The sequence below is a fragment of the Pteropus medius genome, unplaced genomic scaffold (genome assembly GCF_902729225.1).
Source record: "Pteropus medius unplaced genomic scaffold, Ma_sr-lr_union100, whole genome shotgun sequence".
NCBI lineage: Eukaryota > Metazoa > Chordata > Mammalia > Chiroptera > Pteropodidae > Pteropus > Pteropus medius.
The window spans coordinates 1,773,739-1,794,126 of record NW_024350926.1 but is presented as its reverse complement, the minus strand read 5'-3'; the positions used below and the strand labels follow the sequence as shown (position 1 = coordinate 1,794,126).

Here is a 20,388-nt window from a genome sequence, read left to right as displayed (position 1 = left end):
TTTTGTCTTCTGCATACAAATGTCTAGGATATAGTTATCTTTTTCTAAAGGTAGAATAAATATTTTAGGCTGTTCAGCAAGGAGGCACGCCTGCATTTCCTATAGGAAAGAACTCATGAACGGCTGCTTACCTGTGTCACTGGGGCATCCACAGCAGGTGGCAGGGCTGGAGATGGCTCTGGAGAGGAAACCGGAAGTGTTGCTGGGGCAGCCTGGAGTTCCGAGGCCAGCTGAGAGGGTTCCAAGGCTACCTCCAGACTTTCATCTTCTCCTAATGACGCCGTTCGAACTTTTTCTACCTCTTCCACTTTCACTCCTTCTTCTCCTCCTCCTCCTCCTCCTTCTTCTCCTTCTCCCTCTCCTTCTACTTCTTCTCCTTCTTCTTCTTCTTCCTCTTCTTCTTCTGCATCTTCTGTTAAGGTAATATTTTTTTAAATCATTACAATTACCATTATAGCCATGCAAACAATTAATGGCCAGTACTTACAGCTCAGGTTAATGTCAAGGCTAGGGAAATCCTCTCCAGCAGACACTTGATAGTGGCTCAAGTGTGTCCTGCTGGGGCTTTGTGCTTCTAGTTAAATGTGGACATCACAAACGTAAAGAGAGGACAAATTATCACCATCCTCCTGGCTCCCCTCCCCAGTATGATGTCCTTACCACCACTGTGCACCATCCACCTGACTCCACCCAGAGCCTGTGACATCTGCAGGTTAATGGAGGGCTAGGATTGTCACTTATTTATCTTTGTCAAATTAAATGGAAATGCAACTCTCTTCTATATCTCAGAAAACATACAAAACCCTTGTCTTGTTTTAATTTCTTACCTCTTTTTTCAGTGAATACCACAATTATTAATACCATGACTCTTTTCCTAACTCGCTGATCTTAATATTCTTTGATGCAATATTAAGGAAAGACAATATTAAGTCATGTTTTAAAAAGATCCATCCTGAAGATTTGCTTCTAAAGTTACATCTGTGGACAGTGAAACAGCTTCATGGCATTAGTGGTGGTCTAGCTGAGGAGTCTTGTCACCTAGATGGGCTAGGACGGATCATCAAATTTTTGGCTAGCTCCAAGTTTATTTTCCTCTTTTCAATGATTTCATCAGGCTAAATTTCCAGGAGTGGGATTTCTGGGCCAAATGGCAAGGATGTGTTTATAACTCATGGAGTACATCTGGTCACATAGACCCAGTTTTATTTCCAGGTTGTGACTTATTCTGTGACTTGTTACTATTCTTACCCGCTAAAGTTTGATTAAGTGGATGTACTAAAATATCTCTCCAAATGTCTTCTCTATTTTTATCTCATCCTTAACCTTGTAACTGATGACATCGCTGGAGCTAACACCTTGTGTAGAGTTGAAAGGGAGATATCATCATCACCATCAATTATTATTTGACTATCCAGAGTCAAATGCCCAATAATGGCATTATAATAGGCACTATGATATGCAAAGCTAAAGAAATACTGTCAACAAACTGTATGACTTTGTAATGAAATAGAGCTTCACATTAGATTATTATCCTTGTAAAATTGTCGCCATGCATTCTGGAAGTGATTCTGAATCCCCCTTTCCTCCCACAGGGCTTTTCTGCAGCTTTCATACACCTGCAATTTTGGTCACATGGTCACAAGAACAACAAACCTCTGTAAAAATCAATTTCCCGTATTATTTTTTCTTCTCTATTGAGGTTGACTGTGAAGTGGTTCATGTTCTCATAACCATGCTCTATTTTCTCCATCTGAAATGCCTTCGATGCTTCAGAAATTCTGCAACAAAGACAGGTTGCCACCGTTTATAGTTTGATAGCCTTGGATAAAAATGAAAAGTATGCATTTTTCCATAAAATGAAAATTACTTACTTTTGTAACAGGGTTTTGGCGTTCTGTGAAAGCAAACAAAAGACAGGCCTACTTAAGTTTTTTTTTTTTATCAAAGACGGTGTTGAGACAATTCTTTCCTTTGCTGACTCTGAAAATCTCATAGCCTTATTTCTAAATGCCCTAAATAACTGCTCCTTTATACCAGAACCCTCTTATATTTAAGCAATGTCATGGTCCCTTAAATATATGCTCATGAAATTGTTTAAACAAATGGAGACATAAGCACATAATGGGCTTATGTTTTAGTTTGGAAAATAGATCAAAATGAGATACATAAAATAACAAAAATGTGATGACAACTAGTCCTCCAGCACCCACCTTCTTGCTTAGTGTCCTCTGGTACCCAATGGAAACTTACCTGCAGAAACACTGCCATTTCTGGCTCATCCATGAACTGGATTCCTGACTCGACCAACTTTGATACGTTCTCCAAATGGTCAGAATACTTTTTGATCAGAGCACGGACATGTTCCAGTTTCTCCCCTTGGGTTCGGGTAATGACTTGGGTCATCTCATTCTTCCTCTCCTCCAGGATGCCATACAGGTAATCAAACTTCTCACAAAGTTCCTGTTTCTGTTTTTTGCAGCATTCCTGTTAGTTGGGTTAGCTAATGTTAGAAAGTGTTTGAAAGAATGTCTATTTGGAGAAATCACCTGGATATTTTGAGAGACAAGAAAATTGACTTAAATAGGATATTTTTTCTTTTCCTTTAATCTGTATAGATACCCACTGTGTTGATGCTTTGAAAATCCCACTTATATCAAATTTGATACTTATAAAATCCAAAATTAATCAAATTGGATAAATGAATTAATGATTTTTCAATCTTCTTTATAAATGGAGAATTTCATATAAATTAGGACAGGTTTTGTTTTGTATATTGGTTATATAGCATAGAGATTCATATTTTGCTTTGTGTGTGTGTGTAAGGAAAAAACTATGGTGCTTCTTGGATTTTACCCTTCAGTCTCTATACTACTACTGTTCCAGTGTTAGCCCTCCTGTGCAGATTCTGATGCTTCCAATGGCCTCTGCATCTGGGACACCCACTTCAAGCCAACTCACACATTGCTGCCAAATTCATTTTCCTAGAGTACATTTTCCTGGAGTACAGTGCTTTTTCTCTCTTATGACTCCCTACTGCCCAAATAATATTTAAACTTTATAACTGGCTTTCAAACCCCTCCGCGACCTGGCCCCAGCTTTCTTTCATAATAATCTACTTCTCTCCACCCTGTGTCCAGCAAAAATGAACTAATGACTCACTTTCTTTGCTCATGCTCTCCTTCTCTTCAGAATGTTTTTCCCAATTCACAGTTGCAAACACTAAGCAATCTTAAAGACATGTTGAAATACCACTTCTCCTATTAAGCTTTCCTTGATCACTGTGGCTGAATGTCATCTTTTAATCTTCTGAAATTCCATAATAGTTACCGTTTATGGCATATACCTGTATACACCAGGTGTTCTATCCAATACTGTCTAAGAGAGGGAAATACAGAATCTGGTCTTTGATTCCTGGAGAAAGGCTGTGTGGAAAGTTGGGTTTATCCATTTGCACCATGTGACTAACATCTCCAGTACCATCCAGCTCCCTTTACTGTGAGTCCATGTTTAAATCATAATTAACTTTCCAGTTGGCCTGGTCATTGGCCTTTTTGTTTTTCAAGCTCCAGTAAGCTTGCTATGTGTGTATGCCTGTCTCCTCGACCCAACCATCTCTGGGTCCAGGATCTTTATAGCTGAGAGCAGGTTTTGAGCCATGACGATCCAACCTTGCTCTCCTGCCCGACGGGCGCTTTGTGAATCCAGCCAATTTATCTGTGACATCTCTGACCTTTGTATGACCCTTATTACCTGTTCTTTCATTTTAGTAAACATTGGTCTCTTTGATATCATGTATTACTTTCTTCCTTTACATGTTTCTTAAATATCTAAACTATAGTCTCCCCGAGGTTAGAATTTGGGTCTTCCTAGGATACATACTACCTTGGATAGCAGATGTTCAATAAACATCTGTTGAATAGATTTTTTTAAATGATGTTTCATTTTCCCCAAACATCTCTACTGTTCTCAGACTAAGAGGGAAAAAGGATGACTTAAAACAAATTGTTGATTATGAAGATACCTTTCAAATGTGCAAGAAATGCATCCCTCACTCCATTGTGTCCCTTGGAACATAGTTCTCCTCACATTTCTAACCAGTTACAAAATGTTAAGGAGATCCTATGTTCATTTTACATATGATCATGATAACAATACCGGTACATTTTAATGAGTACCGGTATTGTTATCATCCACCTGTCCATTCATTCATTTAACAAATAATTTTTAAGCATATCATTTGTGTCAAGCACTGTGCAAGGTTCTGGGACCCTAAAAGGAATTAAACGTAGTTCATATTCTCAAGGAGCTCACAGTTCACTGAATGAGAAAGACTGTAGGCCAATAATGTAATACAACCTAGTAGGCTAAAAAAAATGAAATATATTAGAGATTTAGATTATACCAAGTTTTATAGAAGCATAGAAGTGGCGCTTTAATCCAACTCTTTCTGTGGGTGAGGACCATTTGAGGAGAACGGGCTTGAGGGTGGTGATGTTAGCTCAGGAAAAGCTTCTTAGAGGAAGTGGTGCCTCGAGTTTGACCATAAAGGATAAGCAGGAGCAGAGGAGGTGTGGGGAGGGGATGAAAATGTGTGGAGTCTCGGCAGTTGTCAAAGTAATAGGACAAGAACCCACACAGTATGTCGACATGGAAATTGCTAAGCTTGCCAAATTCCCATCCATTTCCAGCCCTTTGGCTTGAGATTTAGACTATTATTAGGCTTAAGAACTGAAGCCTGTTCGCAGCTCTCCAATCAAACTTTCCTTCACGGTATTACTTTCTATTCTTAGCTTACAGGCAACCATGTGCCCACTGCATTCCTGAAATATGCCTTCGATATTCAGATGCTCTACCATTTACTGTGAGCATATGATGGTTTCTAGCTTATTTTTCTAAATTGAATTGTGCACATGAAACATTTATAATAATGGATATTAAGATATGGTACTGGCATATGTCTGTTTCATTAAAGTTTTCTCCTACATGATTTAATATGTGTGAGAACCTTCAAGTTTATGAAAACCGAATGCTTTTCAGTGAGACTAGTGTAAAGTTATGTGTCATAACATATTTGTTCAAGTCGAATAAAGATTAGATCACTTATTTGGCCATATAAATTTTATTTAGTGGCTTAAATGGAATAACTACTTTATTCTTATATTCACTTCCAAGTATTGTTTTATTTCTATTCTGATTTTTAAGGACTTGTACTATATGGAGTTTTGATAAAATCACTATCATTTTAATAGCAACTATCATTTGCTTATACTTTACAGTTTAGGAAATGGTACCCCATGCGGAGTATATGCTTAATTTATTATTTTTATATGACTACATACTGTGTAAAGCACTTATTATATTACTTGGCACACAGTAATCACTATTTGAGTGTTTATTAAGTTTATATAGAATTTTCTTTAATTTGAATTATTCAGTTGTGGAATTTTGAAGCTGCATGGACTATCAGAAGTAACCTGCTTCAAAACAATCATTTCACTGATGTAAACACGAAAATTCAGCAGAGTTAAGTCACTTTCTCAAGCCATTCTGCCATTTACTGTTGGTGCCTGGCCTAGACCTAAGGTCTTTGAACTCCTGGGTCATTGCTACTCCCACCATACCCAGCTGTGACATACTTTAAAGTAATTTGGGACAAAAATGTATGTAAACTGCTCATTAATTGAATATATGCATTTTAATGAATCTACTATGTCGCAAGTAGGCCCTTAAAGATAAGAAACCTCAAATTCTTTCAGAATTATATTCATTAATTCATTCCTTCAACAGAATTCACTAAGTGCTTACTATGTATTAGGCATTGTAAGATCTAAAAACATCCCATAATTTTCCAGTGTTCAGCAGAATAGTAGGAAAAAGATATATTTTCTGATATCTAAAAAAACTCAACTTCTTTTTTTCTCTTGCTTAACGTGCCTTCAATATAATTCTATGCAAAATATTGTAGGAGACAGATTTGTTCCTGAAATAGGAAAAATATATGTTCTTCCTTGGAATTATGAACTTGGTACTTATAAACTTTAGAAACTTAAGATCTTCAAGTTAATGTAATTCACATTCAAATGAGAAATTCTCCATAAAATTGAACTCTTTTATTTCTCCACACTCTCTGAGGTAGAGGCAACACATGAGGGACTAATGTGGGTACCTTCAATCTTTCTTGGATACAAGACCTTCAACATTTTATGAAAGTTGGTAAACAACAAGTACCTCAGTTTATCAACTTGCCCTCCAAGGTAATTAGGGAACAGGTATATGCTATAAAAAAAAAAAATGCTCTCAGGAGCCATCTTGCTATGGATAATGATTAGTCAGAATTTCAGTAGCTATTGTGCATTTGTAAATGTGGAACTGAAATTCTTTCAACAGCGACTTTCTAGTAACTTAAAAAATGGAATGGGAAAAATGTGGACTTCTACATTATCAAAATGTATGTGGACAGCACACTTTAAGAGATGATTTTTATGTGCCAAAACATGAAAGCAACCATATTTATTTCTTCTCCACAAAAACTTCCTCACCTCAAAAATTTCTCCTTGCTTTTAACTTAACTTTTCATTTATTTGAATATAGAAGCATGTATCTTTAAGCCCAATTCCAACCTGTATGCTTCCCCCTCCTCCTACTTCTCTGGATACTAGTGAATCAAAATACATACTTTTTGAACTTACAAGTTTATTTTTCCTAATATTCTCCCTATTATTCCTCTTGATGTCTGTGGTTCCTGTGTCATGTGTGTGCGCATGCACATATACACACGTGCCTGTGTAAGCATGTTAGCAACTGAAATAACTTCCAACATAAATGCACTAGGTGTTGGCCTCCTAGCATATTCTGATGCAGAGCCTCTGACTCTGGAGGTCCGTGGCTGACCTCCTAGACCTGTCAGGACCGTTATATTTATTGGCTTCTTAGGAGAACCAAATAAAAGTTGTCTGCATTACTTCAATGAAAATAAAACCCATCCCATCTCTAGAGACAGCTCCATATGGATGCAGTATGCCAAAAAGGCATGATTTTATAAAAGGAAGACTATTTGCCCATAATAAAATGGTAAAATGAAGACAGGCAGGATATTTGTTTCTAACCAATGCCGTACGATCTGGATGAAAAGAAAAAATCAAGTAGCCATTTGGTTGTTTCCTTGGAAGTGAGTAGGTAACCATTAATGTTTATCTAAAAACCACTGTTTAGCTGTAGCCTTTATAGAAATGTTAAAATTCACTGATTCTTGTATTTTAGTGGCAACAACATAAACTACACAACTACAAAGATAAACTTTTCATGGGAAAAAATCAACAATAGATGATACTATACTTAAAGAGTAGATAGCCTGCCAAGCAAAGTATTGCCATACTCCCATTTTTAATGGCTAGGTTTTACAGTAGCTCCATTTTCCCCCAGGTGCTTATTATTGTCTGAAATGATATTGTTATTCATTTGTTTTATTATCTCTCTCCTTTACTAGAATGAAACCTTCCTGAGAAGCAGGAACTTTTTCTGTTTAATTCATCACTACTCTTCCACATACGTGTGCAGAATATGGCATGTAACGTTCACACGAGAAATGTGGTTTGAATGATTGAATGAATTAATAAAATATGAATTGTATCTAGGAAAAGTCAGCCCTCACTCAAAAGTTTCTATTTTGTTGTGTTCCAAAGAAATAGATATTTAACTGGATACCCCAAGCCTCTGCTTCATTCAGTGCTCAAAAGAAAACAGCAAGAAATGCTGTGCAACTTTAGGGAAGCCATTTCACCTCAGGTCAGTTTTTTATCTGTACGTTAAGGGATAGGACTTGATGGTTGCTAGGGTCACTCCTGACTCGACAGCTCCCAGACTTGATGACTCCAGGTAAATCGTTCAGAGTCTTCAAGCTGTGAAATGCCTCTTTATGTATAAAATGCCTCTTTCAATTCCTGGCGGGTTTCAGAGTGGTAATCTACAACACTGAGACATAAACTGCATGTCCTAGCCCTGCAATGTCAGTCCCAACTTGGCGATGTGCCATAGCCACGACAGGAAAAACCTGAGACGATTGTGACCCCCTACTCTTACCATGTAAGGAGCATGACTTTGGGACCAAAATAGAGCTGAAGATAAGCTCTTAGCCCCACCACTTGTCAGTGAGCAACTGGCTCTGCCTGGCTCATCCCTATCTCTCCCACGTTCCTCTACTGGAGACACACTTGTTTGCAGCAGTAGCTCTGTGTCTGGAAGTACCCACTCAGCTTCATTTGAAATACAGACCTTCGAAATTCCCTTCATTAAGCATAATAGGGGTTTCTTTCCCGGCCTCCCCCTCCCCCTGCCAAAAGAGAAAAAAGTAGACAGAAATTAATAATACTAAAGAAAGAATTACATTAAGGTAGGTTCTCCCGAGGAAATCAAGCCCACTCCTTCACTCGGAAAGGCCCCTTACAAGCACTTGGAAGAAGTCCCAGGATGCAGAGGTGGATGAGAACCCAGGTCTCTGCCAGGCTGCACTAGGGAAGGGGCAGACAAGTGAGAGGAACATTGTAGCTCCAGGCACGCGGGCTGGAGTTCAGCCCCTCTCCTGCCAGCTGGGCACCTCTGCCGTGCTCAGCAGAATGGCTCTGTTCAGTGGCCTTGGACCTTGGGACGCCCACACTTAGGCTTTTTTCCACCACATCGTGTTGTCATCCACTTCATGTTAGAAAAATAACTGTGTCATAATTTATGGGAAGTCTAATGCTTACTCCTGGGGTTCTTGGCATCGGGGGTTTTCTGGGCTAGTCTAGGTCATTTAGAAGCTCCTTGAATAAACCCTGTGAAGGCTGAGGGCCAGGTGAGCCCATCCTGACTGGACCCCCCCAGTTCAGTGAAAGCCACAAGACCATGGCAAGCCGAGCAGCTGTTTAATAGACTCCTGTCTTCAGTGGATAGTCCGCACGTTTTCCAGAAGAGGCTCAGCCTCCCTTGGTTGTCAATATTTCAAGTTACCACAAAGCCTTAGATAAAGATAGAGCTAATATCTACTTCCATCCATTTTCGGCTTTTCCCTCTGCAGGGAGTTGCTTCACTCTACCATCATAATTGACCGAGACCATGACAGGCTTATTGTGACACCATTTAAAAGATGTTCCAGATGCTCCAGTGGTTTAAATGAACATTAGCATCATTAGAATTAGTGTGCTCTTTCCAAGATGACTCTGAAGATGATAGAAGGTGACATTTATTGAGCCCCTGGAATGTCCCTCTTACCCCAACTTAGTCATCACAACAACACTGTGAAGAAAGTATTATCTTCATTGTATCAAGGAAGTTAAGAGACAGAGAGCTTAAGTAACTTGCCCAAGGTCATATAATTAAGTGGCAGAGCTAAAATCCAACTCTGAAATCTCTTCTTTTAAGCACATATTATATTACCTTAAGAATATTGCCTTAAAAATTCAGGCATGCTCGTTAAAATGGTTCTTGCTATATTCATACTTTGTAATTGCATGGTCAATGTCTCAAAGCTTTTTGGGTAAAATTACTGTTTTGGAAATGCAGTGGATTTGTTCTCATTGCAAAATCATTGGAGAGTTTTATTAAAGTTGTCATCTTTCAGATATTGGAAATGCTCAAGATTAAATATTTATTATTCACTTTGTAGCTCTTTCCCCTAGACAGGCATCCACACAAAACAGGATTATTTCTAGCCTGCCTGCCTGCCTTGGGAAGGCCAGTATTAATAGCCTGCTTTCTTGGGCTCCAATGACATAGGATAAGTGCCACTTGTAAAGACTATGAGAAGGAGGTTACATTTTTTAGGGATGAAGAATGGAAGTCAAGCACATTTTTCTGGAAGCAGAGAGCTTCCAAGGCAGTACCCTCCCCATGCCCACCAGCAGCCCCTCCTCAGTCTCAGCCCATCTCAGAATATCTCCAGGCGTGGAAAGGCAAGTGTAGCCAGACCGTGCTGGGCTCCTCTAGAACAGCCCAGAAGGCCCTCCGACACCCTGCAGTCCAGAGCCTTGGGACCGTCTCCCGCTGAGCCACATTAAGCTGGGAGGACTAAAAGGACCGAAGGCTCTGTCACCCACCATCAGTCCACAGCAACGAGGGAAAATGCCATTTCCCCTTCAGACACAGTTCGGGCTGCCCTTTTGTGACCACAGTTCCTTTCAAAGCTACTCTCGTCATCACTGTAAACCCACATCAATGGCCTACATTATTTTTAAAGGCTAACACGCTGTTCACAGTGTGATTTCCCCTCAGCTCACAGCTCTCCAGGGCCATTCCTGGGCCAGGTGCCTGCCCAGGCCAGCCCCGCAAGACATTGCACGATTAGGGACAAAATTAGACATGTACTGGCAGCAGGCACTACTACCAAAGGGCAGGTGTCAGGGCCCCAGCGGGAGAAGCAAGGTAATTAGGGAAGGATAGAGCCCACCCCAGGGGCTACTCCATTTCCCCCCCTCGGGGTTTCCTCACCAATCAGAAGGCAGAATTCTTTAACAACTCCCCACGCCCTGGTTGGCAGCCACCAAAGACTTCCCAGAAAATGTTTCCAGGCAGGTGGTGAGATGAGCCAGAAAGGAAAACAACAACCTCAGGCACAAAAGGGACAGAGGAGCTCTGTGACCCTGATTCCAGGTACAGAATTCACCTGCTTGGCAAGGTAGAACCATTCCACTCCGAGCCCAGGACCCAGTGTGCTTCAGTATGTGCTGCCTTGCAGGCTGGCACAAAGTGAGTCTCTGGTGTTCTGCCCACTGATAAGGCCCTGGCTCTACAGGAGATCACCTTCGTGATTCTAGGTGCGCACAGTGTGGCTATTTGTGGCATGGCATCCTGTCCTCATGGCCTCTTCAAAGGATATTGGCATCAAGTAAGAATCATAAAGCCAGAGACTTTATGGGGTTCTGAGCCAATCCCTACATTTCCTGATGAACCACCTAAACTGATCTGAAAGAACTGTGCTTATCTGAGTCATATTCATTCATTCATTCATTCATTATTAATTTTATTGATTATTAAAAATGTCAAGCTAGCTTAGAAAAATGTGAAATACAGGACTATATAAGGAAGGCCTTGAAAATCACATGTAGTTCCACTATTCACTGCTTTTAATCTTTTGATTTCTGGAGTTTTTTTTCCCCTATGTATGTGTATGGGATTATTCAAATGTATACATTTCATACTGTTTTGTATACTGTGTTTTCATCTTATTTCCTTAAGGTAAAAGTCCCAAAAGTTAAATAAACAAGTAAAAGGGACAGACACTTTTTAAGACTTCTTCCAAGTTGCAGTTTGGAGCCTTGCAAGTGACAGTTACAAACCCTCCCCTAGTAACCTGTGAAAGTACTTATAAAAATGTGTCATGTTTGACGAATATTCTTATCAGTAATAATAGGGGTCATAAACCCGCTCATCGCTGCCAGGAAGTTCTTCCTGATATCTGTGCTAAATCCCTTCTGCCGACTTAACTTGAAGTCTGCTCCTTCTGCTCTCGTTCTCAGCAGAAGAAAAACAGCTGCTTTCCATCGCACCCCTGACTGGCCTCTGGGAACAAAACCAGTTGTCAAATCCCTCCTCACCCTCTCAGTGTCCTCTGATGCTGGCTAAATGGAGCTGAGTTCTTTGCATTTGCTCAGGGCCAACTGTGACTCAACAGGACTCTTCTTTGGGATGTGTCCCCCAGCCCAGCCCAACCAGAAAGCCCATTCCCCCAACAGAGGTCTGTGATGAAGGCCAAACCAGAGATGAGTACAGAGAACAGCTCACTGGCCCACGAGCAACACACTCCTATTTATACACTCGAGACCCCATGTGGTACCGCTCTGGCGTGTTGATTCATGACTTCGTGATTGAGTTGTATTTGGCCTTTACTGAAAATAAGTAAAAAGCTTACATTGCCCATTTTGGAATCTCTTTGGGCTTTTCACCAAGAGAAAATTTTTCTACTGTAAAAGGATTACAGATTTATCATAGACCTTTTCAGGGATATGAGCATGGAGAAGAGAGGAAATTGACTTTAATGATGTGTAAATCTAAAATAAGATGATTATGACCAATGTCTTAAAGTCATCATCTAGGAACTGGCCTTTGGCTTTTGACAGAATGTGCCTTTCTAATGATAAAATAATAACAGGGTAATTATGGGGCACTCGCCATATGCCAGTCACTGTGCTAAGCATTTTGCTTGTGCTTATTTAATTCCTCACCGGAACTATAAAGTGGATACTATGATTGCCCCATTTTTACAGAGGAGAAAACTGAAAGATTGAATGTACATGTGAATTGATCTTAAAAACATAATGTGTAGTTTTAAAAAAAGTAAGCAGAATGAGAAATACTATATCATTTATAAAATTAGAAGACATGCATATGAAACAATACACATTTTATAAGAATACAAGTAAAACAGAACGTCAAACATGTTAGAGTGGTTATTGACAGAGGAGAGAACAGGAGTGGTAAATGGTGATAAAAGGAAATAAATAGATAACAAGATGGGCCTTGCCCAAAGATATGAAGACAGTAAGACATGAACTGAGTGGTACAGTGCCTCAACTCTCTGCACCTGAGGTGCAACGAAGAAACAAATTACCCCAAAGCTTAGAACAGGGAGGGAGGGATAAGCAGCTCCAACGTACAGAGCCAGAGACCCGGTGTCTTGCCTGCTCCCTCTGCAACATGGCTTAACTAGTCTGTGAATCTTCAAGTCTTGAAAAGATATTTGCCACCGAGTTAAAGCTTTTTAGGCTTCAGCATTTTGCCTTCAGCGATTATACAGTTTATATTTGATCTTGAGAAAAAGTGGATTTGCAGTATGGCTTATGCCGAACCTAAATGTGAGCTAAGTAGCCAGCCATTCATCCATTTGTTCATCAAGTGTTCATTGAATATTTATTGTATGCCAGGTTCTAGGCCAGTAAGAAGGCGAAAAGAGTTGAACGAGCCAGATCTCTGGCCTCCATGAGCTCCCAGATGCTGAACCAGCCTGTTACCACAGTCAGGCATATCTTTCCCCTCCAAACTGCCCTTAGCAGCCCCACGGTTAGAGCGCAGATGTGGAGCTCAAACCTGCATATGAATTCCTAAAGACTAACTAGCATTTCTTGACTGTTGGGCTTTCCACAAAGAAACTGTGCTATAATGGGGAACACACTCATTTTTGTTACTGGGAATTATTTTTCTTATAGCTAATCTTTCAAAATGGGTTGACCAAGAATAAAAATAACATAGGTAACAAAACCCTAGTAAATGTGGTAAATCTGCCTTGACTCGTGGTAACTTGTCTTCCTATGCCAGGAGATGACTATTTTAGACACATATAAGGAAGGAGGTCATTCTACAAGGAGAGTTTGAAATGTTGGAAATGGGGATTTCCAGTGTGGAGCCGAGAGAGCCACAAGCTCCAGGAGCTCAGGCTTGGCTTACACTGCCACGGAACCTGGACTTACCTCGATAGTTTTACAAGTGTCCTCCAGCTGGCTGATCACTCCCTGCACTCGATCATTGCTTCCCACAAGGCCAGCAATGCCATCACTGAGCTCAGACTAATGAAGAGAAAAAAGAGGCATGAGATTTCTCTAGTCAGCACTGCTTGTGGATTAGTCATGGTACTGTCCTCACAGGTTCTTAATCTGGGGGCTGTGGAACCCTAAGGAGTCACAGTGAGGCGTGGGAGGCCCATGCAATGCCTAATTTTGAAAATAAAATTCGGTATTGATGTCAATAGAAATGTATTTGTGTGAGAAGAAATTTCATGATAAAGAATTTTTATCGAATTCTTACAGAGACTGTGACCCTGCTGAAAACATTAAGAATGCTGAATTATAGGCAACAGATAGAGAATAACAAATTCAGCTAAAGGATTCTAAGTATTGTTTGTAAATTGAATAGAGTCCAATATATGACACAGGGACACAAAATGAATTATTTGCCTAGTGCAGCTGAGGATCTGTTTTACTAGGGAAATGTATACAGTAGTAAATACTCATTCATTTATTCACTTATTCAAGATATACTTATTATGCACTTTTTATGTGCTAGATATACACAAACTCACATACTAAATTAAGTCACTACAAACTTGAAACTATAACGTTCAACTGGTTCTAGGGAGAAAATTTCAACTTGAAATGTCTCTCAGACTCTTTTGACCCAAGGAGAGTCCACTGTTCGTACTTACCTCTTCCCGAGCTTGGCCTAAGGAGCCCGGGGCCACTGGATGGGGAATAGGAGACACCTCTGCCTCTAACGTCTCCGTAATGTTGGGCAAACTGTATCATCTAATTTTCTCACTTATTAAGTGAGAAGACTGGACCAGACAGTGGTTGTTAAACATTTTAAAGCTGTAGAACCCTTTTTTCAAATGGAAACTATTGCAGAATCCCAGTAGATAAAAGTGAAGCTGCTTTGGCCAAACAGGAGCCGGGCGGAAGTCCTGCAGTCTGCCCTTCTGTCCATCCCAGGCCTCTGAGGGAAGCAGTGTGAAACTCGTACTATTCAGTTCTAACACACTATGACTTGTGTGTGTGTGGGGCGGGGAGGGGTGGAAGGAAAAGGGGGAATAAGTCATAAGTGGATTGAAAAATAAATGTTACAGATGTCTTACATATCCTGCTTCTTTAGCAGTCAGTACTCACTGGTGGTAACTGGCGTTGCCCAAAAGTCTGGCTTCCAAATTTGATTCCAACTCTGATCCTCAGTAAAACACTGACCAAATGTGGAATCTATGATTCTAACAGAAAGAATTTGAGATGTGGAGCTGCTCAAATTCTAGGTGCCTAGGGTGGCTGCATTATTTGAGCTCGAGATTCCATATTTATTTGTATCAAATGGGTAAGTTCCTCCTGTCCATGGGTGAAACCATATCGGCAGGTGAGGGATGAGCTGCGGGAGATGCTGCATTTGGTTAGAATGAGAGGAGTGAGGCAGAGGCTCGGGAGTGGGGCTCTCAGAGGACGCCTTTCCGCAACTGCCTGGGGCGGAAGGCTAGGAAGCTGGTTTCGCCTGGCCTTGAGGGCAGGCACAAGGCAATATTTTAAAGTTGTTCTTTAAGGAAATGCCATTCCCGGGTGGGTGGGGCGGGGCAAAAGCAACCTTTCATTGGTGAATGAAGAAAAATATTCTGTGACTGGAGTAAAAAAGTATCCATTTCTTATCCAGTCTGAACTTGAAATAATGCTCGAGCAGCTCGAGTTCTGACCGAGTCCCATAACACTTCTCATCTTCAGCAATCCCCAAATTGCGCAAAAACAGCGACCCTCCCCCTCCAAACCCCTTCTTCACCCTCCGCATCTCTTCCCTCTCTGACCTTCCCCACCACCCTCCAAAGAATCAAATGGTGGCCATGGCATGCGCGCAGCATCCTTTCCTGCCTGACCCTCTACGTCAGTCCAGTCTCCTGGCCCTTTGGCCACACAGGGGTGGGAGGGGCTTTGTTACCTTCTGCCTCTGGAACACATGAGTGAGGGGAGCCACCTGGCAGTCCTTGTGTGCCCCGAACACCTTGCACAGAGAGCAGGTGGGCACCTCGCAGTTCAGACAGTAGATGTTGATGTGCTCCTCTTCATGCTCCTCACACCTGGGCTGGTCGGACTTCTTTTCTGGTCTGGGAGGAGGTAGCAGATAGATGTGTCAGCTCCCATGGGGCCAGACATGGCAGACCCCAGCTAGCCCCTATGTGCCCCAGCAACCCTGTTCCAGAGGACTCTCTGTGCCCTCCAAACTCAGTTTCCCTCTGGGTGGAGCAGTAATGTACTGACAAACCTTTAACAATCAGCCTGGGGGCAGGTGGGGACGTGAAGACTGATCTGTAGCATTTGCCGACATCCACGATATGAGTATTCTCGGGATGGCGATTTAAAGTGATTGAAGGTTTAAAAACTGGTTAGTACAATTCCTGAGAGTTAACACTGGGCTCTTGCATTAGGAGTGTGCTCTAGCACTCTCTACAGCCCACTAGTTTCTCAAGAGACCTCCTTCCGTTAACACAGAGAATTAAATGTAAATAACTTCCTGCGGACTTGGCAGTGGTTAAGAGTGGGTAGTATGTGCTCAGTGAATGTGAAGAATTATACTGAATAGGCAGTAAGAAAAATGCCAAATGCTGTTTTGAGACCTGGTGGTGCCTTGGAAGTGCAAATCTCACAGATAATTCTCAAGTTTTAGTTTTCCCAACAGGTCAGCACAACCAAAATTTTTCAGAACTGCAACAGGTAATAATGGAGAATTGGGTTTGTATGTGCCAGTGAGATGATGAGCGAGCAATGAAAAATGGAAAACATGAGAGAGGAGGTGACAAGTCATTGCTACTATCACCCGCAGCAGCCCAAGTTCATAGCACATGATAGCAACCTGTATATCCCCCTAACCATCAGCATGGCTTAGGTGTTAGGATCAAGATCAAAGCTTCATTAAACTGTGGTGCGTTTGGCTCCCTCTGGAGAACATGGTGGGAGGTGTGGGCGTATCCAACTTCTACAGAAATCTGGAATTTTTATATATATTCTATCTAAAGACTAAGGCTGTTAATAGTTTTCAGAAGTATCTGAAAAATTTCAAGACAAATCCAAAACCTTTATTCATATTCCCAAGCATATGGTTATTTAGAAGCGTCTCAGATTGGAACTGAATTTTTTTAGTTATTATCAAGATCTACTTTTTAAAAACTGCAAGTTTTTATGGGCCATGAAATCAATTTAGGGGGTCATGACCAGCATTGTTAGAATAAAACAGAATAGTCAATTCTGTGAAGTACATGTAGTAAGGATAAGTATTGATATGCGAAACTTTTGTTTCAGGTGTACATATATATGAGTATGCACGTGTATATGTGTGTACGTACATATCAATGTAGGCCTGAAACAAAGTATATATTGCTTATATATCTATATCCATCCATATTTGTATTGGTCACTAGATCACAATGCAATATTTCCTATTGTGAGATATGAATAAAAATGTTTGAAGACCACTGATATTGATGGGGAATTATGTAGCTGCAGCCCTAAAACTCAAGAGAAAGGCAGAGAATACGCTGGTTTACATCTGTAAATCTCTAGGTAGAAGTCAAGTGCTTGAGACTGGGAGGAGCCCTGGCTCCCATAAAGAAATCATATGGACAGCCTGCTTCAAAATTTCCGAATCTGATTTTAGTAAAGGGAAATTTTGCCTGGTCTTGTAGAAATACGTTTTCCATGAAATCTGTGAGCTCCTGGCTTGATTTCTGCCATATGCCTGGAAGCTGACTGAAGAAAATAAACTCCCCAGCATAGAAAATTACCCCCCTGGGTGGTAATCTGAGCTCTACGAGGGCAGCGGCCATGGTCTGTCCTTTTTTTATTCCTGACTCTCTAGTACCCAGAACAATGTCTTGCAAAGAGTGGGTACTCAGTAAATATGTGTTGAATGAATGAGTGAGAATTGAAAGAGAATTTGCCAGATTAGTGGAAAGTACTCCCTGTGCTATAACAGCAAGCTGCTCATCCGGGGGAGGCACATGAAACATGGCCCGGAGTCACCTAGCACTCAGGAGTGGCAAAGGAAGAGACCAGACAATGGCCTGAAGCCCCCATTTATAAATGAAAAGCCCTCTGGGGGTTGCCTAGAGATTAGGAGCAGCGATTGGGTCTTTGCTGTGTCAGAGGCTTCTCCAGCTCTAAAATCTTCCCTCTCTTGTACTTTCACCTTGTAGTATGTGTCCAGCAAGTGTTTGAGGCACATTTACTGGAAAATGGCACTGGCGACTGTGGCTCATGTCCCCTAGTCACTTCCTGAGGGCAGCCCGCATCCCTTGTGCTGTTCCGATGTCAACAGCTCTGACCACAATGTCATAGAACTCAGGCATACTCAGTACGTGCAAACACTGAAAACATGGAAATAGCCATAAGGCTCTATGTTAGGTTTTTGATTGTGATCATTTATTTTTTCACAATGCGATACAGACTGAGAACTACTTCCCATATTCCTTATTAGGCTTTTCTTGTTTAGGTGGCAATACAGGCCCAGAAGCAGCCCCACTTAAAAATGAGTATGTAATGAAAACCTTGACACAACTTACATAATAGACTTGGGACAAACATGAAGTGTGGATAAAGGTGCAAATGCCCCTTCATGATGTGATGGTGGCCAAGCTCACAGTTGTGATTCAGGGGCTCCCTGCCAAATGTTGGCAGTGGTCCTAGCCATTCAGTGCAGGCTAGACTCAAGGAGTCCGTAGGCTGCTCTCTCTGTACCTTTAGAGTCAAACTGATCTTAAAGCTTAATTCCAGCTCAGCTTCTCCATGTGGTGGCTGTGTGGCCTTAGACAAGTTACTTAACCTCTTTCGGGCTCAGCTTTTACCCAAATCTAAAAACTGAGCTAAGGGTCTTCTAATTAAATATGGCAGAATATAAATAAACACATGCATGTATTTATTTGTTTCCCGTCAAAATCCCACTAAGAGGCCTTGTAGTGTTATTTGAATTATGAAAGCATATATATGAATTATTTTGAGTCGAATATTAAAAATTTTTAATAAGGTAATAATAATAGTCACAACCTCACAGGACTGTCATGAGAATTCAAGAATTACACATGATTCATGTGTAAACCACCCTGAACAGTGGTTGACACCTACTCACCACATATTAGTTTTATTGTCCATATTTTAAAGTTAATTATTATGTTCACTATTAATATCAGCAAGATTAGGTCCTTCTCTTGTCATTTCCCCCAAACTGTGGCTAGTTCGGCACCACGCAGAATTCTATGTAAGACGACCAAGTTTTATCAAGACCTATGATCTCCAGCCTTTCTGTAGGAGGTCCAAGTTGACCAGCTCCTCCCCTTTCTGCCACCAACCCCAGTGACTGTGGATTGGAGCTGGATTCATCTCATTCTGCATATCCCAGGTTATTCCAGGGTTACTTAATGTACACTGAGGCTCAGAGTTCTGGGCTGGTAAGGTTGCCAGCCTCCAGAGCAACTGGATTTATGCCCAAACATGTGCTCAAGCCCTCTGTGCAACCTGTGCTTTTGTTACCAAGTAAAAATGTCCCAAAGGTAAGCGCCAAGTTCAAGAAATGACAGCATAAGAAGAATATGATAATCACAAAAACACCACTAGTGCACTCGGCTGTGAGCGTCATTGTTGGTAATTTGGTTCACTGCTTTTATACATTTTGCTCACCTGGGCACTATTTTTGGTAGATGTACTACACAGTAAGGAGGTGTCTTGTGGTTTTACTGAAGCTACAAATTTTAACATTTTCTCCTCTTTCAATTTCATAACAATTAGTGTCATTATTTCACATGTTTCAAGCTCTCACTGTGGCAAGTAGCAAAACAGAAAATTATTTCAATAACTAGGACATGCAAGATTTGTGGTATTGCTTAATCAGCTGGCACTTATGGAGCAACCATTTTGTGCAAGGCTCTGTGCTAGGCACTGAATCAGTGGTTGGTTATAAATAAGATGTTTAATTTTTTAAATGACAGCGCATATTTGCATTTTAACATAATGAAATACAATGAAATCAGATCTGTGAAGCAACAGCAACAATAATACTTTCCTTCTTCTCAAGACTTTGGAAGCAAGGGACAGCCAACTCCATGTCTCTACAATGTCATTAGCAATCTTTCTTTTTCCCTAGTTCTACCTGGCACTATCTAATTTAGTTTTGAATGTTAAGCAGAAACTAATGGTCGTAGTAATTACCAGTTACATGTTAGATTTATAGGACAGCTTTTCTTCTGAGAGTGCAAGGCTCTTAGAGTCCTGCAGATGTCCCTTAAATGCATGTCTCCTAATAAGAATCACAATGAGGTCATTTTTAGATGGTCTCATTATTGCCATCAAGCTTTGTGGACCCGACGGACCCGTGTACGACTGAAAAAAGGGCTCTTCACACCATGCCTTCTAGGAATGAATTGCTGCAGTGTTGTCTTTGGGAAAGGAACTCTGTAGTCAATGTGATTCGATGACTAAGATGCACCCCCACTCTTTTTTTAAGGATTGAATGTATATACTGTGTATCAATCAATCTACAGGTGAAGAGTATGCAGTAGATACAATCTGGAGAACAGGGAAACATAACCTGAACTCCATCTTTTTTTCCTCCCATGTCTCTAAACTTTAAGTTGCTAAAGACCAGGACTATGCCTTGCTTTGCAACTTCCAGAGTCAATACTGTGACATGTTAGACAATTTTGTTTTTATTATCACCTAGATAATTTTAAGGTAAGACTGTCTGAACTAGGGATGGACTATTTAGAAGATGCCAGTTCTGTTAATATTCTATAGAGTTTTATATTATATTTTTTCTGCTAAGTAGAATCTAGAGCTATAAAGGACCTGTGAAGTGTAGAAATATCCACACTGTATGTAATGCAAGGCTTGGGTGAGGGCAGCATTATGGCTCTTT

The 20,388-nt window shown here is 40.8% G+C and overlaps 1 protein-coding gene and 1 long non-coding RNA gene across 3 annotated transcripts in view; one reads left to right on the top strand and one right to left on the bottom strand.

The window, feature by feature from the left end:
* Positions 1–20,388, bottom strand: part of TRIM55 (tripartite motif containing 55) — a 49,285-nt gene that overhangs the window by 17,841 nt on the left and 11,056 nt on the right. For both annotated transcript variants that reach the window (XM_039841751.1, XM_039841750.1), the window contains exons 4-9: positions 15,427–15,592; positions 13,437–13,532; positions 2,251–2,484; positions 1,872–1,894; positions 1,654–1,778; positions 132–412 (exon numbers count right to left, since the gene is read on the bottom strand). In XM_039841751.1, the coding sequence (XP_039697685.1) occupies positions 132–412; positions 1,654–1,778; positions 1,872–1,894; positions 2,251–2,484; positions 13,437–13,532; positions 15,427–15,592 (925 nt within the window). The remainder of the gene's footprint in view (positions 1–131; positions 413–1,653; positions 1,779–1,871; positions 1,895–2,250; positions 2,485–13,436; positions 13,533–15,426; positions 15,593–20,388) is intronic.
* Positions 1–20,388, top strand: part of LOC120585455 (uncharacterized) — a 162,649-nt gene that overhangs the window by 133,051 nt on the left and 9,210 nt on the right. The gene's annotated exons all lie outside the window — the stretch shown is intronic.